Source organism: Bison bison, unplaced genomic scaffold (assembly GCF_000754665.1).
Source record: "Bison bison bison isolate TAMUID 2011002044 unplaced genomic scaffold, Bison_UMD1.0 scf7180017864158, whole genome shotgun sequence".
In the NCBI taxonomy this organism is placed as follows: Eukaryota; Metazoa; Chordata; class Mammalia; order Artiodactyla; family Bovidae; genus Bison; species Bison bison.
Genome location: NW_011494730.1, coordinates 1,497,968 through 1,521,430, shown reverse-complemented (window position 1 = coordinate 1,521,430; position 23,463 = coordinate 1,497,968). Strand labels below are relative to the sequence as shown.

General features: G+C 49.6%; 1 protein-coding gene across 2 annotated transcripts in view; it reads right to left on the bottom strand.

The window, feature by feature from the left end:
• Positions 1 to 550: 550 nt before the first annotated feature.
• Positions 551 to 23,463, bottom strand: part of KIAA0319L (KIAA0319-like ortholog) — a 97,511-nt gene continuing 74,598 nt past the window's right edge. For both annotated transcript variants that reach the window (XM_010841184.1, XM_010841185.1), the window contains exons 11-21: positions 22,088 to 22,211; positions 21,215 to 21,347; positions 19,283 to 19,431; positions 18,064 to 18,215; positions 17,569 to 17,707; positions 15,901 to 16,060; positions 10,513 to 10,655; positions 9,555 to 9,677; positions 8,778 to 8,868; positions 7,620 to 7,711; positions 551 to 1,800 (exon numbers count right to left, since the gene is read on the bottom strand). In XM_010841184.1, the coding sequence (XP_010839486.1) occupies positions 1,613 to 1,800; positions 7,620 to 7,711; positions 8,778 to 8,868; positions 9,555 to 9,677; positions 10,513 to 10,655; positions 15,901 to 16,060; positions 17,569 to 17,707; positions 18,064 to 18,215; positions 19,283 to 19,431; positions 21,215 to 21,347; positions 22,088 to 22,211 (1,494 nt within the window). In that variant the 3' untranslated portion in view covers positions 551 to 1,612. The remainder of the gene's footprint in view (positions 1,801 to 7,619; positions 7,712 to 8,777; positions 8,869 to 9,554; positions 9,678 to 10,512; positions 10,656 to 15,900; positions 16,061 to 17,568; positions 17,708 to 18,063; positions 18,216 to 19,282; positions 19,432 to 21,214; positions 21,348 to 22,087; positions 22,212 to 23,463) is intronic.

Sequence of the window (23,463 nt, the reverse complement as noted above, 5' to 3'; positions counted from 1 at the left end):
CAGGGGTCACCAATACCCTCACCTGTGCACAGGGCCTTGGGGAGATAAAGAGTTCCCTGGTCCTTCTCTCTCCTCCCTTTCCTGGAGTCCGAGACTGGACAGCAGCCTCCGTCCACCTGCCGAGCTCACCAAGCAGTCTCTCCAGCTCGGCACTGTCCTGGGGGCTGGGGCCAAGCCCTACTACTTTGGAAACCCAAGCGGAAGACCAGGGCCCCTGAAGGCCCACCTCGGTGTCGGGACCCTGTGTGTCCCCAGCTGGTCCACGGAGTGGAGACAGGGGCAGGAGCGTGTGGGGGTTGTGTGCGTGTACGTATCAATCCCGTGTTCACAAAAGGCTGAAGAAACAACAGACAACTCCCATCCTGAAAGACAAAAGGAGCAGCTGGCCCGCAGGGGCCAGGCTGCCACTGAGGGAGAAGCCTGGCACTGCCGGCCATGTGCAGATGCCACGCCCTGACTGGCCCGGCGGGGGCGTCACAGGGACGCACGGGGCTGGGCCCCGAGCGCGGGCCAGCCCCGAGCACAGAGCGGCACACCCAGCAGGCAGGCACGCAACTGAACAGCAGGTTTAATCATCTCACGACAGACGGTAGGGCAGTAGTATAAACCAGAAGTTTCCTTTTAAAAAGCCATGTCCCCAAAGCTCCCACTCCTCAATACCCAGACGTCACAGCGGAGGGACCGGTTCCTCACGGCTGAGGAACAGGGCCAGAGGGATTCAGAGTCTGTTCCACCAAGCTCAAAGTCTTTCCAGGTCAAGGTTGCCTTGTGAGTAGCCAAGAGCCCTAGGAGGTGCTGATGCACACGCACTCTAACACATACACACCCCCACACATGCAGGGACAGAGAGAAGACACTCGGACAGACAGGCACGGAGGAGGCCGTGCTGGGGCAGCCACACACGTGTGCTCTCAGACCACACAGTCCAGTCTGTCTGTGGCTGTCTCCTCGGCACAGGGAGCACGGAGGAAGCAGCCAGGGTGGCCAGGAGGAAGGAGGGTGGCAGCCTGGGCCCCTCTCCTTTCCGGAAGCAGCCACCCCTCCCCTACTCGGCAGACTGTTTCTGCACTACCAGCTCACCGTCGGGGGTGAGGAGGGGCGCCATGTCCTCTGGGCCGAGAGAGAGGGCACGCTCCACCCCAAAGCAGAGAACAAGGAACATGCCCACAGGCAGGCTTCTGCGGCCAGGAGCTGGCGGTGCTTGTTTTTGTTCCCAGGGGTGGGGGACGCAGTCAGGCCTCGCTGTGCAGGTGCCCCGGCGGCAGCAGTCCTGCCAACAAGGAGCTGGAGAGGAAGCCAGGAGCTGGCGGTGTCCACCCTTGGAACAGGAGAGGGGTGCAAAAAAAAGGAGGCCCTGAGGTAAGGACATTTTGAGGGACCTACCAGACGGGTTTAAAGAGGAAACCTCTTCGTTCACAGCTTCATTCAGGGGTTCCTGGAGAATGTCTCTGGATTCAAGTACCAGCGGCTCTGGTTGTGGGTTTGGGGATGGAGTGGCCAGCAGAGGCTGGGAGAACAGCTGCCCTCCAATGCGGGAGGTAGGAGAAGCAGCCTGGCGATGCTCTGGACCCTGGCACTGCCAATCCCCACCCTGAGGAGACAGACCAGGCGGCTACAAGATCTCCTCGCGGGGGCTCCGGGCCTTCAGTGGGGTCTGCCCGTTGGGCACAGAGCCGTTCTGACCGTGCAGGAGCTTGCCCTTCTCTCGGTCTGGCCACGTGAAGATGGCATCGTCACTGTCCAGCTCGGACTCCGAGTGCATCAGGCTGCTGCTCAGCGCTGGGCCTTTCTGTTTGACGCCTGCGAGGGAGTCAAGGATATGGGCGTCAGGAGCCGGGAGCTGCACCCTGCACCCCCCATCCCAGCCCGAAGAGGAGCAGAGCGACAGGGACGGTCACAGTCCTCTCCTGTGGGCAGGAGGCTACCCGAGTCCTCCCAGGCCTGGCTAGACGGAGCAGGGAAGCCTCAGGGAGTACTCTGCAGACCCACAGATCGGCGTCCACTGCAGACTCTCTGCCTCCAGCATCTATTAGCTTCGGTTAGTCCACCCAACGACATGCTCTTTTCTCTCTCCTAAATGTGGGGTGTTTCATCACGTCCCTTCACGCACAGGGCAGAGTTCTGTGGGAGGCAGGCAAACAAGGAACAGGCACTGATACTCTAGAGACTGAGCTTCTTCGCGGACCCTGGCTCAGCGTGGACGGACAGCACCTGCAGAGCTGCTGGCGCTGAGGACACCACCGCGCTCTGCGCGGACGTCACCACCGCGCTCTGCGCGGACGTCACCACCGTGCTCTGCGCAGACGTTTACTCTGGCTTCGCTGAGTGGCAACAAGCGGTGGGAGAGCAGGCGTGTGGCTTGGAGAGGCCTCTCCAAGCAGGGACTGGAGGAGGGACTATCCCAAGGCATCAGTTGGTCAGAGCACACAAATAAGGACCCGTAAGAAACACCTGAGGTCAGAAAAGATGCCTGAGCTTCTATAAGTCACTGCAGTTACGTTCTCTACTCGTCCTTAAGGCTGCAGAGGCCAGACCATACCACGAGGTCGGGTAATAACTTCAGGGCGGACCCCCACCCAGCAGCAAGACGGGTGCCCTCTGGCTGGTGCAAATACCACTCCAAGCAAATGCGGGCTGAGATGGCAGAACTAGGAGTGCAAGTGGCCAGCATCGAGAATGCAGCTTGGCAGTGCTCTGGGCCTGGCACAGTCCACCCCCAGGACCTAACCTACCTCCTTCCTTAAAAAGGTGACCAGTCAGGTGAGCCATGTTTGAACCCTCACTCCCCAGCAACCACGCTCCCTCCCCCGGTCCCACCCCCAGTAAACAGAGGATCCTGAGACGACCGTCAGCCACTCTGCCCATTCCTGGCCAGACGGGCCGTAAGGCTGTGGATGATGAGGGCCTCGAGACTCTGACCACGCCCGGCACTCAGGAACCTCAAGCCCGCAGATCCTGCCCGTGTGCCGTCTGCCTGTGCAGCGTGCTCTGGGGCGCAGGCAAGCTTACGCAGCTTGTCCACCTCAGGGCACAGTTCTGACACATGACTGCAGACAGTCACACCTTCCACTGACTCTCAGGACGGCAGAGAAGCAGGGTCGGAGAACAATGCAGCTTTGCAGGCTTTTCCAGTGTGGTGGGGACAGTGCTGACCTAAGAACCAAGACCAGGGAGGGTGAAGGGTCTCACAACTTCTGCTTTGCCCTATAGATGAAGTATCCCTTTGGGGGCTTTCTGCCCCCCAGCACCCAAGCACTCGAAGCTTCTCTTCTTCCTTAAAGCCCTTCTGGGCCATAGGTATGGAGGACAGGAGCCTGAGGTGGAGATGGGTTTCTGGCTCCGCAGTACACAGCACTCACCGCGGGGCCTCTCACGACCAGTGAGCTCTGCTCTGCTCTCCTTGGGGAACTGAGTGGAATTCATCCACTAAGCAATACTAGGGAGGACACTGCTACTATCAACAGGCGCTGACCACTCCCATCTCTGACTTAGCAATTCCATTCCTAGGTCTGCACCTGCAGAAATCCATACATCTGTCCACCAAAGGACACAGACCAGAAGGTTTACAGCAGCAGCCCCCAGGGCAGCCAAAGTGCCCAACAGCAAGCCTGACAAATGTGTTCCTACAAAGGGAATTATACAGCAATGGGAATGAGCATGCTGTGGCTCTGCCTAAGGACACGCGTGAGTGTCCTAAACGCAACGCTGAGTGAAAGGAGGCGCACAGTAAGACTGTTCATATCAGCTACTCCCAGACGCCAGTCAACTGCGGGGGCAGGGGCTGCAGAGAAGCACACAGGGGGCTGGGGCTCCTGGGGGGCTGATCACACGGGCACATTCACTTAAGAAACACATTTTCTGTACACATCAGACTGAATCACCGGAAACTGCTGTCTTCTAGGTCAAAAGTGAAATTATCGGTAATTTTATACGGTTTGACCAAAAGCAATAGAAAGTTGTGAAAAGACTCAACAGGAGAACAAAACCAAATCACACCCCACCCCACAGGTGCTGACTGCAAAGCACGCCCCACGGCTGGGCTCCGAGCCCGGGCCCCAGGCACAGGCGGGGGCCCCTCCCGTCCTGTCACTCCTCCTCCGGCCTCACCGCGCCCCCAGCACGGTGTCCACTTCAGCTCACTTCCACACACGTCAGGCTTCACAGACTGACTCTTCTTCAAGCTCAACTTCCATTCCAGACCGCACCCCTTTAGGTCCTGAAGCCACTCTCCGCATCCCACTGGCGGCTCTGTTCTGGCCTGCAACCACTCCCCAGCCGCAGAGCCCAGATCAAGAGCCAGGCCTGCTGGCCTGGTCGGATCCACCAGACCCAAGGGCCTCTCACCTCCCCGGCTAGACACCGCCCCCGGGAGAAGGGCCTGCGACCCTCGTCTGTCCTTGCCTCCGGGTTACCCGGGAGCGGCTGGCCACCTGCGTCCCCCCACCTCTCCCCGCAAGTCTGCCTTTCCAAACTGCCTCTTCCTCCCAGCTGTCCTCCCATCCTGCTTAGGAGAGGGATCTCAAGTCCTCTATGCCCGCCGTCCCCCTCAGAAACCTCACCTCCATCTTCTGCATCTCTGCCCACAAACCTGCTCCCAAAACCCATCCACACAGTCCTGAATCTCCGCTCATTTTTACCCAGCTTCTGGAAGGACTTTTAACTCTTCAGGGCCTCCGTTTCCTCACCACCTACCTACTTCCTAAACAGACTGCGCTTTCACTTCAACCATCTGTCCGCTCGCCATCTACTCCAGCTCTTCAGGTGCCCAGAAACCTTTCCAGCACTGTCACTGCCATCACCGTCGCCAATTCTCATCTGACCGCGCTCTGGGGACGCCGCTCCTCCTCCTCCTCAGCTCCTCAGCCTGGCGCTTTCCTATGGACCCTCACCCCTCTCCTCACGGCTCCTGATGGCTCTCTGGTGATGCCGCTCCTCCTCCTCCTCAGCTCCTCAGCCTGGCGCTTTCCTATGGACCCTCATCCCTCTCCCCACGGCTCCTGACTGCTCTCTGGGGACGCCTCTCCTTCTCCTCAGCTCCTCGCCTGGTGCTCTTCTATGGACCCTCACCCCTCTCCCCGCTGAGGGATGTGGCCCTCCCTAGCGGTGCCGGCCATCTCCAGTATATAGCAGATTCCTACCCAGTCCTGTGCTGCTGCACTCCATCTCCCTCTTCTCTTACTGAAACTGCACCGAGTGTCCTAATTCTGGCCTCAGTGCTATCAAGTCTGTCTCTCGGGTTGGCAGTCGGCCTGGACCTTTCCTGTCCCTCCGGGACACTGACACCACGCTGTTCAAGCCATCATCATCCCCTCCTCACAAAAACCTCCTTGCTGGCTCCCACCTATAATCTCCTCAGTGAATGAAATGGCACAAAACTAATTTTCCTAAGCCAGCACTTTCGTCACCACCAGAAAAAATGCCTAAATCCTTAAGCTGACATTCAAAAATTCCCATAAACTCATCCCCACCCATCTTCTAGCCTCATTTTCTCAACCCCATTCACAACTGTTCTAAACCAAACAACCTTCCCCTGCATTTCTTCTCCAGTCTTTCTCATTCACAGATGCTCAAAGAAGATGCTTGGGGACCATCCTTTGTGTCTCCTTTTCTCTCACACCCCTCTGAAAACATATCATGAACCTCAGCAAGTCTTCCCCTTAAGTGTATCTGGCCTTTGCTCTCTGTCTCATAATCTCTCCACCATGAGGGTGTTCTATCCAGTTTCCTCTCCAATTCCTTCACATGGCAGCCAGTTGTCTTTTTATAACGTAGATAAATCTAACTGCGCCATTCACACCTCCGTAACTCTCCCGACTGCTCCTAGAAGGAGCCCACAGCAGCGTCCCTGCTTACCTGTCCAGCCCTGTGCCACTCACCCCACACTCACCGTATCTTCCGCAAATGCCCCCTGCTCCCTCTGGCAGCTGGGCCTTCAATCAACCAGCTTGGCCTGCAATCCTATTTCTCAGAGCCTCTATGTGCCTCACTCTCCTTCTCATTGACACTGAGGTCTCAACTTTAATGTTATTCTTTATAAATACCTTCCACTATCACATCTGTATATTTGTGAACTTGTTTGTTCAATGCCTGCGTGATATAAGCTACACAAAAGCATCATCTATTGAGTTCACCATAATATAACCAGCGTCTGGCTTAGGCCTGGTACACAGTGGTATTAATCCATACGCACAGATGAATAAGATACAGTCCCTACCTTCTTCAAGCGTATTATGGACTAGTAAAGGGACAAACAATAAGATAACTGATATAATACAGTGAGAGAAATGCCAAAACAAACACGCGGGAGAAGGAAGAGCGTGACTTTTAACTGCCAGGTTAAGGGTTGGATGAGAAAGTACTTTCTGGACAGAAACACGAACCAACGAATTTGGTTTAGAAAAGAGAGACATCAGCAAGGAGGAGGATCTCAGAAGAGCACACTGACGCAGGCGCACCAAGGCCACTAACCAACAGACCACAAGTCCCCGGAGGACCTCACGGGGTAGAGACCTCGCCACAGCAGCAGACACGGCCTTGGCGACCTCGGCGAGGGTGCTGTGCAACCTTTTCCCCTCTGGCCATCATCCTCAGGATCTCTGGGACGCTCTGGCGGTACTTCTGTGGTTCGCCAGCCCCCATCTCCGGACACTGCCCCACCGTGCTCCCGAACCGAGCTGCCTGGGTGCCGACAGCCCGGACTGCCTACGAGCCTTTATTTTCATCTCATGTCTCTCCTCCCTCACTACAGTGAGATTCCGAGGGCAGAGCCTGCGTCGGAGAACGCTACACAGTCCCCTGACAGCCTTTCTAATACCAAGCTTTAAGTATAAGAGATGTTAAACAAACATGTTGCAAAAACAATCAGGTCTACGTTCAGAGTGTTTGGGAACAGCTCTACACAGAGTCCAGCTCCCATAAGGGGACAAGGCCTATCCTGGGGCCTCCATGGTAAAAGGGAACCTCCCCAGTGACCGAGCTCAGACAGGAAGGAGGGCCCTGCACCTGCCCCGGGCCTCCTAACCCCATCACCAAACGCTGTCTCCGTGCTTGTGCAGCTGGAAATTCTCTGACAGATGAGCCCAGCGCACCTGGAGCCGGCAGGGGAGCAGCCCTCCACGGCCTCTGAGATAGTCACGGAGCCTGCAGATCTACCTGACAAACACGGGAGAGGAGAAGACAGGAGGGGAAGGCTGGCTGGAGCAGAGAGCCAGCAGGCGGACACTGGCTTTGACCTCTTCACAGCCTCACCCTGTCTGCTCAGAAAGGACAGACTGAGCAGGAAAAAGAGACCAAGGTCCTTGAGCTCAACCTCAGGGGCAGTTTGAAAAGCTGAACTCCAGGCAGCAACCCTAAGGGGAATGAGCAGGCAAAGGACAGCAAGAGGCTGAGCCCCCTCAGCACAGGGAAAGGGTAGCTGAGAAGTGAGCCCTGGAGCCCGAGCTTGTCCAACAGGCAGGTTCTGCCCCCACAGGGCAAAGCAGACCCTGGTCCTCATCAGGGAGGGGACAAGATGCTTTCCCAGCACAAAGAGCTGTTGGCAGCACACCCGGGAGGGAAGAGTGATGGTGGCGGCTCTTCATCTACTACGGGGTGGCCCCAGCACCCAGTTCCCAACATACCTGCTCGGGACGTTGGCTTCAGTTCTAGGCTTTCCTGATCCGTGGCATCCAGGATCTTGTACTTGCTTTTCCTCTTCGGTTTTCCTTTTTGCCTGAAAAACACAATCCCTGTCTCTGCTCAGGAAAGAGGGTCTGTGTGAGGCTCAGGTCACCACCCGCAGGTGACAGCCAGACTCTGCACGTGGAGCCCGGATCCCGGGATGCTGCTTAAGGGAAGAGCTGCTTCTCCTTACTTCTCAGCTGGGAAAGGCAGCAACTGTGATTTGTTATTCAAATATTCCTCACCAACTTGGGAAAGGGTAAAGGAAACATTGTTATCTTGGACAGATTGATTAAAAATGTAAATAAAATGAAACGCCTATCCCTGAAGGGTGGAAGGTGGAGGAAAGCTTAAACTAGCAATGTTGTTAATGGTGGTTGTCCTGGACTGGTGGGAATTTTTTAAAATTCTTTTAATTTGCTAAGTTTTATTGTGAGGTTATGTCGCAGCTTGCATTTCAGCTCTGCAACTTACTAACTGTATCCTTAGATGGATGACATCAGTTTCCTGAGAAAATGCTCTTATGCCTATTAAAAAAGATATTACCTATAAAATGTCATCATGATACTTGGCACACAGTAAACACAGAAGTGATACCTATTACTAAAAATGAGAAACATAATAAATATTTCTCTCAAATATTTTAAGACGAGATAGGAAGACTAGATGAAAAAAACCTGAAAGACTTAATCACGGCTAACCTAAGTCTATAATTACAAGAAAACATGCACGCACATGAATCTCAAATCGAAGGGGAGGCAGACAAATTAAGATTCCACGGGCAACAGTGGTGAGGCTGAGGTGTGGAGTACAAAAGCTCACACACCCTAGAGGCAGATGTAAGCCAGGCCTATGCCCCAGGCCCTCCCCATGCCCACTCAGCCACAGCCATGTTTTCCAGGTTGCAAATCACTGCAGTGACAGCCACTCCCTCCCTCAGGAGCGTCAGACGGTAAGACCACCTTTTTGGGGCATGCTGTGGGTGGGCCATGTAATGGTGATGGTAAGAGAAAAATCCCAGGACTCAGGGCCCCCACGTAGACGGTGCCAGATACCTCTCTAATGAACAAATACGTAATTAGAAGGCTGAACAAATTTACAGGGCAAGTGCATCTTACCTCTTACAACAACAGATTACAGTCCAGGACAGGATCCCCAAGGCAACAACAATGAGAAAGGAAGCAATGATAACATATAACACGCTCCACTCTGCCAAGAAAAACACAGTAGTAAGGGCGCTGGAGAGAGAGGCTGAACGGAGGGCTGCGCTGCCCAGCGGGGGCAGGAAACACTCCCTGGACAAAACGGACCCAGGGCTCCCCAGGGAAGATGAGACCTTAGAGATAAAAGCAGCTGAAGTCTGAGCTTGGCTCTGAGACCCTGCAGCAGCGGGGCAGGCTGTAATGAGCTTCAAAAGAGGAAAAGAGGGGAATGGAAATCTACGGGCTTCCCTGGGGCGAAGCACACAGGCACTCTGAAAGGACAGGAGGCCGCACGGCGGGTCTGATTCATCTGCATTTTGTGGCCGGTCTCATTTACGCTTGTTTCGTTTTAAACAGCTGCGTCAGGGGAGCTCCCTGGCGGTTAGGACTTGCCACTTTCACTGCTGGGGCCTGGGTTCAGTCCCTGGTCAGGGAACTAAGAAACAAAGATCCAACAAGCCCCGAGGCGTGGCCAACAAACAACAAGAGAAAACCACAAACACTGCCTCAGAGCTTTCCTCTAACCTTGAGCAAGTGCGGAGGAAGGAAGCATTAAGTCCTCGGCAAACATCAAATACACAAAGTTCTTCTCCTCGCTTGCTCATCTGCCTTGGAAACACCAACACCCACCCACTCAACTCAGAGCCACAGTCAACGCCAAACCAGCTGGCACAGTCAAAGCAGGAAACTCACCACAGTTGCTGTCTCCATCCCTCAGCTGCACCTTGATGAAATTCTCCATCCAAAAAGGGTCACAGACACAGCGTTTGGTGAATGAATCACAGTGGCCATGGTCAGAGCAGTTCAACTGGCACGCTGCAAGTAGGAGGAGAGGGAGCAGGTCTACAGGAGTCAGAGCCAGAGAAGGACCACCTTCCGGGGCCCATGAAGACGGGATGGGACCCCCAGACCCACGCCTATGGTGACGTGTCCTTGAGACCTGCCCCCAAAAGCCTTTACAGCTGGCACCACACCCTTATCACCATCATGGCTGGATACAACTGGAGCAGTCAGCAAGGCTCCAGACTGTTTTCACTTGCTGTTTTCCATATCAGCAGTTCTTAATCTTTCATGTCCCACAGACCTTCTTCTCAGAATAACTTAATTGCCAAGATAAAAGACATAGTATTATAGAGGAAGGCAATTATACTAAACATGTTTCTGAAGCATTTAAGAATACAAAACTTTGAAGATAACAATATATGTCTTTATTAAAATATTAAGTCATAAGATTATAACAGTGATAATTTTGAAGTAATGATGAATAAAAATGTTTTTTCATCAACTGGTATGATACAAAACTATTTGAATTTCTATTGCCTTAAAGTCACATGTTCTGCTAATACTACAGTACTTTGTAAATGAGGAAAAGAGTAAATTTCAGTCAGAGGCTCATGAAAACAAAGATGTAATTAAATTTTTTTTCCCATTTGAACTCACAGCTCCTCTGAACGCTGTCTCAGGGGCCCAGGGACCCCAGGTGAAGAAGCTCTGCAATGAGTTGGGACTCTTCCATGATAATGGTAGTGGAAGAAAGCGGTTATTTCCTTATTTCCAGAGAACCAGAAATGTAGCCCAAGGATAGCAGGGATGACAGGCGAGCTGTGGGCACTGGGCAGGCTCTCATTCCCAACTCCCCACAATTACTCACTGACAGTACTGATCTCCAGGGCTCTGAATATCAGAAAGTCTGCCTTCTGCTTCTGCAGCTCACTCTTGAGCATTGCTGCCACCTCATGGCCTTTGAAGATCTGGTGAGGAGGCTCATTCTGAACAAAAAATACCATCTTGGTGCTGCGGAGACATGCAACAGTATGAATGAGCTGAAGCTGTCAAATGGATAGCAGTAGCTACCATTTGCTAAGTACCTTCTGTATATGCCAGACACTGTGCGAAGTACTACACACATTCTCCCACAGCAAGTCAGTGAGAGAGGGGCTGCCCAGCACCATCTCCATGTTACAGAGGACAACACTGGGGCTCAGAGGGGTTAAGTAGCTTGCCCAAGGTCACACAGTTAATTATGGCAGAGCCAGATCCCAACCCTGATATGCCTGACTCCAAAGCCTAGGCTTTTAGAAAAGCCCTAAGCTGCCCTAATTAACAAGACCTATTCCAAAAGGTAACCAGAGGTCAGAAACACAGGGATTTAGTTTTGGGTACATTCTGCTGTCCGCCTTTTAATAGCTAAGAGCCTAGTGATGTTGGGTTTGTGCCTATATCATCTATAAGACAAAGCACAGTGTTTTCTAAAATGTAAACTGCTGCACGGCATCAGAGCATCGTCCGCAGGCCAAAACATGGCCAAAATGATAACTACCGTGGCAGCAACAAGAAAAGGCTGGCACAATGGTGTGGCTGGTACAAGATTATGTTATTCTCTGTCCAGATCTGTTTACTTTCTGCCTGTCAACTTCTGTCCAAGGCAGAAAATGTTTGAGCTCACTTCTGGGTGGCATGGAATCTGTTCACTAGGCCTTGGCCTCCATTTTTGGCAGCCTGCTTTGTGATTCCATGTTAGTCTCATAACTGAACTCTCCCAACCACTGGGTTCATAGGTGCGCCCCCAGTAAGGATTCCCACTGCATACAGGGGCTGGGTGGGACCCAGGTATCCCAGAGGGCCTGGACCAGCTTCATTTAGTATAACTGTTTGTTTATCCCAACTGTGTGTGTATCTCAAAGTATCATAGAAACAGTATCATCTTCTATGTGTGGACTGACATGAAAGTTTGGGAAGTCCTTTCCTAAAAGACTTTTAAAAGTTCACTGTGTAGTAAGGCTAAAAATGGGGTATTATAAACTCCAGAATCAAGAAACAAATCTTTTCCATAAGATTTGTGGTCATTTCTCGTACTACATGTAAAATAGATAACTAACGAGAACCTACTGTATAGCAAGGGAACTCCACTCAATGCTCTCTGGTGACCTAAACAGGAAGGAAATCTAAAAAAGAGTGGACTGTGACTGCCTAGAGGGGTGGGATGAGGTGGGAGGTGGGAGGGAGGCGCAAGAGGGAGGGGCATCTGTATGCCTACGGCTGATTCACGTTGATGTATGGCAAAAACCAACACAATATTGTAAAACAATTATCCTCAAATTAAAAATGAATTCATTAAAAAAAAAAGAGCGGATATAGGTTTGTGTATAATTGATTCACTTGGCTGCACAGCAGAGACTAACACAACGCTGTACAGGAACTATACCCCAATAAAAATTAATCTAAAAAAGATGTGGTCATTTCTCATATTTTCTCCTAGTTACCTAATAATTCACACTTACAGTTTCCATTTTTGTCTATATACAAATAACCCTCAAAGCTTTATCTCCTCTCCCCATGTCCCTCTTGAGTGACCAAATCTATACCTACAAATGCTTGCTAGAGTATCTACACCAGATCTACCACAGACATCTCAAACCCAACATGGTTCAAAACAGACTGATAATAATCATTAATTAACTCATTATGTATTAGGGACTACACACACATTATCTTATGTAATCTTCACCAAGCCTTCAAAATGGCTGCTAGAATTTTTACAGGTGAAGGATGAGTTTGGAGAGATACAGTCACCTGCCCACTGTCACAAAGCTGCCACTGACAGAGGCCAGGCTGCCTGGTGAGAGGCCCATGCTCTTTCCCGTCGTAATAACACTCTCTCCTTCCAATCATATCCTCCTCCTGAATTCCTCAGCAAAGCCCATCAAGGCCAAACCAGAAACCCAGATGCTTCTTTCTTCCTTGTGCCTCAGATTCAGTGACACAAGTCTGCAAGCAACCCCTTCCACAACGCTCTCACCCGCACTCTCACTGCAGCCTCGCCACTGCTGTGTCCCAGCCAATTCCCACCAGCTTGATCGATCCCAGCAGCCAACTTCCTATTCCTATTCCCAGGTGCTAAGCAGAGCTTAAAAAGAAAGTCCTCATCATCATGCTGTCTCCAATCCAGTGAACCCTGACTGCGTATTAGATTCATCTGGGGTTTTTTTAAAATTTAGGTGCCCAGACCTTACTCCAGACCAACTGAACCATCATCTGTGGGGGTGAGGCTTGGGTAATGGTATGTTCATAAAAGCTCTTAGTGTTACTACTGTGCAGCTGGAATCGCCACTCTCACTTCCTGTCTAACCTTGGGTGAGACCCCAATACTGCTCAAAGCCAGCATTGGGGTCTCAACATCCTTTCCTGGAGTGGGTGTTCTCAACCTTCACCACTTTCCTCAGACTGTCCAGCTCACGCTTACCTCCTCGAAGCAGACGGCCTTACCTCCAGCTTCAGAGAAACGGGATGTTGGTACTAGAGAAACTGGATGTTTGTACTCACCCTTTCAAATGCTGTCCTTCTCTGCTTCTAAATTCACCTGAAAGAGCACATCTTCCCTCCTCTCCTCCCATCTCCAGAGGAAGTGGTGCTCCTGCTCTGTCCACAGCCAGTCCCCCAGAACTACCTCTGTTTCTAACCACCGCCCCAATCTCCACCATCTACTTCTCTTCTACGTCTTTCCCTCGGTCTATAAAAATGTTCAGGTATTTCCTATCTTTAAAAGGTGTTCTTTTGAGCTTGTTTCCCATATTGTTTTCAACACCAGCCTTTTCAAAGAGGCATTATACCATCTCTGTATTCTCAAACCATGAAAAGCTTTGCTCCCAGCATCTAAGTGAAATGATCTCACTAGAGTTCTGTGAGCCACTAATCACAAACTCAGAAGCCTGTTTTGCGTGCTTGCCACACCTGTCCCTGTAGCACCTGAATCCCTTGGCAGCCCACCCCCTCACTGCCAGCCCATCTCTTAACTCCCAGCAGGCGGCTTCCATCTGGCTCTCCTCCCACTTCTCTGGCTGCTGTTTCTTAGTTTCCTTTGCTGGCCCTTCTTTCTTTGCCTTCCTCTTGAATACTGATGTTCTCCAGAGCTCTGTCCTCAACCCTCTTGACACTCTCCCAGTGTGACTCATCAATTATGGCTTTAACGCCGCCTGTACAGTGACTCCTGATCTTTGGCCTTTCCTTCCACCTCAGGTTCCAACCTATGCGTTCTACTACCTGATGAAGCATCTCCCTATGTAAGGCACGTGAAGTGCTTTTAGTCACTCAATCATGTCCAACTCTTTGCAATGCCATGGACTGTAGCCCACCAGGCTCCTCTGTCCATGGGATTTCCCAAGCAAGAGTACTAGAGTGGGTAACCATTCCCTTCTCCAGGGGATCTTCCCAACCCAGGGATTGAACCCAGGTCTCCTGCATCGCAGGCAAGATTCTTTACCATCTGAGCTACCAGGGAAGCCCAAGACACCCCAAATTCAACGGTCAAAACTGAACTCATTATCTTTTCTTTGAAACTGGTTCCCTCTGTATCCCTAATCTCAGCGCCCACCATCTATCCAGGCACACAAACGAAAATTCTCATATTTGACAGTTCACTCAGTTTCATTCCAAAAGGGTCACCAAGTCCTATTGATTTACTATGACATTCTTTTAATTTCCTCATATCTTCTGCCATTTCCACAACCACTACCTCATTCGGTGTTAGCACCCTTTTCCTAGACTAATCCAAAAGCTTCCTGATTTGTCTACAAGCCTTTGGTCTCTTCCTATTTTAGTTTTAGCCTCCACACTACCAACCTCCCTTAAAAAAAAAAAAAAAAAAAGAACTAATATCCTTGTTTCAAAAATAAACAAAAACTTCACATACAAAACTAACTTCTGAGTCCTCCCACCCAAACTATTCAAACTGCCCTGCCTGGCCTGCTTATGACTGTCCTGAGTCTACAGAGCCAGCCTACTGTCCACCATATCCTAGGGCCGGGTAAGTGCTCTGAACCCATGGGCTTCTTCCAGAGCAAACTCTACGTTAACATCACGGGAATATTGTTTATGCTGTTCCCCTGTGCTGAATTTCCTCCTTGTCCTTCTATGCTTGATCAGTGTAAGTTTTACTTCTGGAAAATCTTTGAACTACCTCAATCCTAATTCTCCTGAAAAAATAATCACCCCCTTGCCTGTGCCTCCATGATAGCGTTACCCCAAAACTGGGTTCTCCTCTAGGTGGTATTGAGCCAAAAGACACAACCAAGCCAAAGGTGAGAAGAAGGAGAATCTATCACTTGCGGCAAGTGAGGAGAACACTGGGGATCTTTCCCAAAGCAGTGTCTCCCTAGATGGCAAAATTGGGGAAGTTTTACGCTAAGGGGACATACACATTCATGAAGGGGCTTGAGCAGAGAATTCAGCACAGAACTGGGACATAGGTCAACAGAGTCCAAGCTTTGGCTGACTGAAATCATGAGGCTCAGAAAAGGTCAATATCTTTTCTCAGGTTCCAGTTGATCTGGTGGATGAGGGTTTCAGGCTATCTTTACCACTGGAACAGAACTGGGAGTCTTTACAACTGATTTATTATTTTTGGTATTGTTACTTCTCTTACCTGAGAAGAATCACTGGGTCCTGAATTCTTTTTTTGCTTTGGTCACACTGCAGGACTTGTGGGATCTCAGTTCCCCAACCAGGGGTTGAACCTGGGCCATGGCAGTGAAAGCCTAGAATCCTAACCACTAGGCCACCAGGGAACTCCCCGTTCCTGCATTCTTTCTTCCCTTAAGATCATTAATTAGTGAGACCTCAAGGGCAAGCACTGTAGCCAGGTTTAGATCACAAAATGGCTTAGGCCAAAAATGGCTTAAGGTAAGAAAAGCCTGATTCTCTTTTTCTGGGGACCCCCCACCCTATCTGCTTCCAACTGGCCTTCTGTCAAAGCCACTGCGTATTGATGTTACGTATTTACTTGGTCATCTCCCTCCTAGAACACGGTCGTCAAACATCATGGCCGTCTTCTGACCTTGGGATCTGCTGCAGTATCTAGCACAGAGCACATGACCTGTCCTAAAAGAGTACATTTCTTCTTCGTTAAAGAAATGAACACCATGAGTGGTTCCTGGTCAGAGGGCCCACTCTTCTCTATCTACCCACGCTACTTTATCAGCTCAGTCAAGAAGCCCGGGGACCCCTGGTCTTTCCTCGTCTCCCCCCATTCATGCCCAGCTACCTCTGCTCCGTGTACGGCTGAATCTTTTGCACAATGATGTCGGAGTCCAGCACCCCCAGGAGGACCCCAATCTGGCGGATGAACATCCCCTTCAGCCTCTCAGTTAGCTGACTGACGTTGACATCCAAGATGAGCTCCACCAGGCTGTTTTTCCTGGGATCTGGAAAGCACGTGGATCAGTCATGGCTTTAGAAGCAGGAGAGTTAACACAGCCCAGCCACTGTGCCTGCACTCTGGCCCAGGAGAGAATGTGGTGAGAGCATTCAGAAATGCAAGTGACCTCCTTCAAAATGGAAAGGCCCCATGGTGAACTCCCCATTGCTTCGTCCTGAAGCATTCCTGGTCTCTCCACTAACCTGAGAAATACCACACATGTGCTGGGGCCCAGTGCAAATCAATGGGGTTTAGTGAAGGAAGTGGGGAAAAGAAAAGCACTTCAACGTTTGTTCTAAAAGTCTCTGTCCAACTGGCTTTCCTGAACTCTCCAGACCAAGTGGTGGGTGTCCAGCAATCTCTCCTGATCCAGTCTGATTTTCAGTGACTGCTGTACTTTGTATGCAACAATGGGAGGGAAATTTTCCATGCCAACAATCTTACCAATGGGAATGCACCTGCCCTACAGGTTTGAAAACCATAAACACAAAGGAAATCCAGGCAGCCAAGAAACAAGGATTTCCTTAAAACAACATCACAGCCGGACAATGTTTTCACAACTCTAGAACTGTGAGACCATTATGTCTTACTTTTGATTATGTCCTAAAGACTGTTCTATATGTGGAAGTTCAAAGTGACTATTCAGAATACCTTCTTCACATACTTGATGCACCATGTGTCTGTCCTGATGTACCACTGACATAATTAGAGACTATCTGTGATGTGATTTTAAACACAGAGGAGACTTCACAGTGTCCTGGCTGTTGTCCTTCAGAGAGGCAGGGCAAGGACTGAAGACCTGCCAAGATCCCTTCCCTTCTAAGACATCTGTACACAAGCTTGGCCTTAATCCTAATAAAGAGTAGGTTGAAAGTTTATACCTTCTCATCAGATGCTCAGGAATTTATAACAATCTATCCCACCCTGTACTCATTTCCTCCCTAATACCAAATTAGCCTTGAAACAAAACAAAAACATGGTTCTATTTAAGAAAGAAATTTTATTTCTGCAAATCTGAAAAATGTAAAGGACACCAGTTACTTTACCTTCCCTGGGGGTTGTCAGATAAAGCCTGAGGCTCAACTTACAAAAATAAATTGTTTTCTGCAGCTGGGTGCTGATGAGACATCATGACTCAAGTTATTCCTGTGCTCAGATTCCCAAAGCACCCTGAGCCCTCTGTCATCAGTCACACATAGAGGAGAAAGTGCTGGCACAGGGGCCCAAAGGCCTGGCTCTGACACAACGGCTGTGTGAAGCTGAGCAAGCCCTGCCCTCTCTGAGTTTCTGTTTCTCCATCTGAGTTAAGTAGGGGGAGGTCCATATTTCTGTGTGCGTAGGAGAGGTCTTGCTGGAACAGAGAGTCTCTACAGAGTTCTTAGCTTGGGGATTCTAGATTGTTTAAAGCTGGATATGCCATCTGGCTCTGTCCATGCTGGGGGAAGGGTCTCAGGATCCAGGCCCTGCTGGGCTGATCCAGCAATTCCACTCTGCCTCCTCACTAAATGAACTCACCAGGTTTCACCTCCACCGTGGTCCGGTCTACATCACTCTCACCCTTCGCATCAGTCACCTTCAGGTGAAACGTGTAGGTTCCCTCGACCAGGTTGGAGAGAAAGAGGACAGGGTGGTGATCAGAGCGATTTAACACCTCCTGTGGGGTGGAACAACACGGCAATGTTGCAGAGCAAAGCCACACTCCTTTCACGGGAGTTAGCTGCCTCTGTCATAGCTAAGCCCCCTCTGGGCAGATGGCTTTGAGTTCCTGCTCTGTGATGGCATCACAACCCACAGTGATGAGGATCAGAGAACAGAATCATGTTCTCTTCCACACAAGCTTGAGGGGTGACCCTAGGCAAGCCATTTAATCTTCCTGGATTTCAGAACAATTCAGGTTTGACACAAGAGACCACTTGGTTAAAACAGGTCCTGGAGTGCTTGACTCAGCCTCCTCTCCCCATCTCACCACCTGACCGACCTGTGTAGCTCTCCACCTCCTGGCACACTTACCCCTGCGGCTGGGCTCCCCTCATCTCGAGTCCAGAGGTAGCTGACTATTCCCTTGTCATCTGAGGACTTGGAGCCGTCCAGCTCTGCTGTGTCCGTGGGCAAGGTAATTACCACATTCCCAGCTATCTTGGCTACAGGTGCTTTGTTCATTTCTAAACAAAGAGAAACCATTGAAAAAAATGTATGATTCAGAAAAAAAAGAAATGCTTCTTCATGGTGCTTGTGAGGAAATTAAACACCAAAAACATCCTAACTGAAGAACTGTTTCAAGCGCTTATCCACGCCAGCAATTAACAGTGTAGCGTTACCACCACCAGTGCCTCAGGGGCTGTGGCTCCAGTCCCGCCCAGAGAAATGTTCCCCGACTGCACAGCAGAGGGCACAAGTGCAGTTTCTTCCTAAATCCTCACAGCAGCCCCCCTGGAAGGGATCCATTTCTCTGCTCTGGCGACATAAGGTGATTGGAAACAAAGGCCTAAAGTGGTTAAAGCCCTGAAGTTCAGGTTTCATCAGCTGATACTACATATTATCTTCAAAATGCAGCTTAAAATGTTATTCTCTGAACATCTTTTTTTGACTGCTTCCTTAGCACTTTAATAGAGGAAAAGGAGAGAGACACTTTCCTCACCCGGGGCCCTACCTGCAGCTTTGTTTACCAGAGTGTGCTCCCTATTCACTGAGCTCAGGGGACTGCACTGGGGGGCCATCTGCATCCCTGGTAGTTTTTCCTACTATCAGCTTACAGGCCTCTCCCAAGACCATCACTGATCACCATGCCTGCAAACCAGAGCAAGGCTGAGCCACTCCTGTTAAGCTGGCCTCAGAGTGCAGGCTCCTAGGAGGAGCACAGGAAGCAATAGCACAGGACGGTCATTCTAAGGTTGGACAGCAGGTGTCACTGTAGCTAGCAGGAGAGTTACAGAGACCCAGGGACATAGCAGCAGAGAGAAAATAAAAATGCAAAGGGAAAAAACCTTAATTCTCTTCCTATTCAACTGAGGAGGGAAGAAGGGAGGGAGGGAAAACAAGGAGCTAAAATTTACCTTAAAAGCCACCCAATCAAAGACTGTTTTAGAAAAGCAAATAACAGCTGCCCTTACCCCTAACTTTCTTCTCTACCCTCTGTCTCTAATCAATTCTTCAAACAAACACGAGATGATGGATTCTTTACTTATCTGACCCAGAGGCAGCTGTACCAACCCAAGGCGGCAAGATATACCTTCTTTGACAATGACATTCACAGAGCTCTGGCTTTGCAGGTTCCTCTCATCTTTGACGGTCAGGGTGAACACGTAGGTTCCCACTTGCAGCCCGGTCACAGTGGCGACACTGCTGTTAGCATTCTCGAGCTGTACCCCGTCAGGTCCCCTAGACAAAGAGAAACCAGAGGGAGGAGTTGCACCTGTCTACTTCTCCTGTCCCCGACTCAGCAGGAGCAGAGAATTACTGCCTCAGCTAAGACATGAACTACTGTTTCCTTCACCTCAAGAGGGCATGTTTAAAAATATTCCATTTGGACAGAGTGTCATCTGGCCCCAAAAATACAAGCTACCTGCTGATCAGAAAATTCCATTCACCTGCTTTCAGACACATTTAGCCTTATCCTTTATGAGAGCTTCGAGAACATCCAAACTTTGTGCTGCTCCAGTTTGCAAAAGGAAGAAAGTGCTCTGAGCAGGTCTCTGATCAAAAGAATGATTTAAGAGTCATGTTTCTGAAAAGCATTTCTGGCCCAGTAGTTGGTTCAGCTCTTGCCAGCAAAGAAGCAAAATGCATTTCTTAATCACATGCCAAATTCCCTCCTGCTGAAAAGTCAGGGAGAGGAAACAGGCCAAGGCTGCAGACAGCACTCAGGGAAAAACCATCCTCTTCTTAGCACAGCAGCTGCATAAGCAAAACTCCCTCCCGCTCCTAGACAGGGGCCACAGAGGACCCAGAACAACCGTATCTTCCTTGTCCCCGGTGGCCTCACAAGGAGCCTGCAGCAGGGGAGTGAGCTCTGCACCAACAAACAGACACAACACTACACACGGCAGACAGCCCTTCTGTTCAAGGGCCAAAACGCCTTAGAGCGTTCCTTACCACCGAGGGACAGCCAGAGAAATCCGCACTCTCTCAGGGTTTTGCTCTTGTTTTAAATGTATAGCCCTGACTCCAGCCGCCCCTCTTAAAACAGATTCTCCTCCAAGAAGACATGCTAAGCATTACTTCTGCTGTGAACACCAATAAAACTCAAATAAATGGTTTATCTGCTGTGTCTTCAACAGACAGTTATAATTAAAACATGCTAGGTTGAGGAAAATTAGGTTCTCTAAAAGAAAGAAATAAAAGCTAAGCAAAATAATTTCTAGACAACAAAAGCTAAGCAAAATAATTTCTAGACTCCAACTCACCAATCATAAGTCAAGTGCTTTGCAAGTCAAATTACAGGCCTTACCCACCCATCTCTAACATCCCAGTCAAAACCAAAACCAAAAAACCCAGTCTCTCCTTTGGCTGCTATCTTTGGAAACTGAGAATGCTTTTAACTCTTTCTTGGAATTATTTTGCTTCCTGTGGGATCCTGCATATAATCTGAGTTCCATTTATTATGACTTAAAGGAAATGAAAGAAACTGAGAACCAGGAATGGTTTGATTAGGAAATTCCAATTTAATTAGTAGTATTTTAGTTACTGCTTTTGGCCTCTGGCTAACTTAAGTGGTAACCGGTATCTTCAAGGAAACAATAACAGACTAATGCTTTCATTTTATAGATGAATTTTCAATTCTCCTTAATAGCTGCTCTGCCCCATCCCCCCTGCCAGCCTTCCCCTGTTAATTTTGAGCAACGGTACTTTTCTGCTCCATTACCCCTTCCATCCTGCCTCTCAAGTGTAATTAAACTATGCATTTCAGCAGACGGATTGTACCTGTAAAAGCACCAGAACCACAAAGTACTACCTGGGGACAGTTGATGTTAAGCGTTCTCTTTCTTTCTTATAAAAATTATATCATTTTCTTAGAGTTGAAGTTTGGGACTGCAAACATTTCTTTCTCAGTAATCCCCCTTGGATAAGCTAATAAGAAAGTAAACTCCTAAAGGCAAGTAAAACTGAGCTCTTCAAAGGCCTGGTGCCTTTGCCAACACAAGGGTTTCGTGTTAGTACTCACTGTGTTTTTTCCCAAAGATAAGAGATAATTTTCTGGTCATCAGAGCTTTTGCTGCCATCCAGGGTTGTGCTATCCACGGGAAGAGTCAGCTCTTTATCTGGGCCTGCATCTGCCTGTGGAGGCTTGTTGTTTTCTAGAAGACAGAGACTTGGAGGTCAAAAGCAGGCAGTCCAGCTGGGAGAACAGAGGAACCAACTGGGACATATGTTCTGGAAGCCACAAGGCCTCTGCCTCTCCACCCACAGAACTTTCAGATACTGTGGGAGGTAAGGGTATGGTCAGGGAGCTCACGATGAAGAATGTAAGACCAAAACGTATAAAACAACTCTGAAAGAACATGGCAGAACATAATGAAGTTACAGGGTCATGCTAAATTTGAAGTATAAGGCTACAGGAGTTTAAATGAAAGGGCCTGAGGGATAAGGCAGGGCTTTCTTGAGGAAGGGGGCTTTAAGCTAGCCCTTAAAGGACACGGTAGGAGGAGTTCCCCAGTGGTCTAGGTCTGTTAGGATTTCACTGCTGTGGCCTGGGTTCAATCCCTGGTCGAGGAACTGAGATCCTCCAAACTGCAAGGTGGGTCAAAGGGAAAAAAAAAAAGGATATGGTAGAATTTGGGATGACAGACACCATCTGCTAACTCCCACTGAAGGCACAGTAACCAGCCAAGATCAAGGGCACAAATGAGGCTGTGAAATGCTCTGTCTCTGTACCTCTGAAGGAGGCACCAGGGGAACGGACAGTCGAAGTTGCCAGGGGGGTGGTAGATTGATAACTCCCATTTGTACCCTCATACAGCTCAGAACCCAAGCCCTCTTCTCACCCAAGGGTCAAAGGACCAGCCAACAGAAGAGCCTGCCGCAAGGTCAGACTTACCAGGCTGCACAATAACAGTCACTTGAGCGGTGGCCTGCTGCCCTACTGTATCAGTCACTGTGAGTTGGTAAGTATAGTCTCCTTCTTGCATGGCGGAGAGCTGCAGGGTCGGTGTTCTAACCCCCTGAATGAACACATACAGAGAAGTGGACTCTCAAAATCATATCATACAGTAAGTCCTTCTCTGGTCTACATCATCTACCCAGTTTTAAACCTAGGTTGGTACTGGGCCACCACCTCCCAATTAGTGAATACTCAACCAGACACTGTGGAACATCTTGTAAAAAAGGCTTGACCCTTCAAGGGAATAAACCTCTGACACAGCAACAGTTTCAAATAAAGTTAGAGTGCTCACGAGGGAAGGGAGTACAGGAAAATGTGCAGAGATAACCAAGATCCATTTCTATGACTCAAGCCAAAAAGAAGACCATGAACATATAACAAAACAACACAATTTAAAAAACAATGTTCTAACAAAGTGTGATGCTTAACAAAGCTGCATCAATAAAACATGGCAGCAACAACTCTGTTGTAATGCTGTGCTGTCCCCTTACAGGTCTGAACAGATTCTGTGACAGCAGAGAAACCTCATATAATACTTAAACTAAAGCCAGATGAAATGTGAGCTTTAACTCATGCCTCAAATACAAAAACATAAGACTCCTGAGTGTCAGAAGGGATATTACAGATAAGTTAGAGCCAACTGCCAACGCAGGAACTTCTAAAACAGTAGGCGAAACCTAGCAGCCTCTGGGCTGAATCCAGCTTGCAAGCATTTTATTTGGTCTTTGGGTCTTAAAAGTTGGAAAATTTCTTATAAAAGTCTAGACTTGTCTTCTCTTGAAAAGCTGGAGGATCTGACAACACTGGGACCATACTCCAAAGTGGCAGCAACCAGTCGAACTTGAGGGGCTGCTGAGCCCTTCAGTTGGGGCTCATGCTGTCCAGTGTGCCACAGCCCCACCCACTTTTCTTCACTTAGTTACCTGCCTGTTGATTGACCTAGTCTCTTCTTCAATATATTCAGAGAGAAGATGCTCACCATCCAGTCTGGCAATCTACTCCAGTTTTTAATAGAGCTCACTAAGATGTGCTGTGCCGTGCTTAGTCGCTCAGTCGTGTCTGAGTCTTTGCGACCCCACGGGCTGTAGGCCACCAGGCTCCTCTGTCCATGGGAACTGTCCAAGCAAGAATATTGGAGTGGGTTGCCATGCCCTCCTCCAGGGGAACTTAGCAATCCAGAGATCGAACCCAGGTCTCCCACACTGCAGGCGTGCAGTGTGACCTGCACACAAACCTGGGTTCGATCCCTGGGTTGGGAAGATCCCCTGGAGAAGGGGAAGGCTAACCACTCCAGCATTCTGGCCTGGAGAATT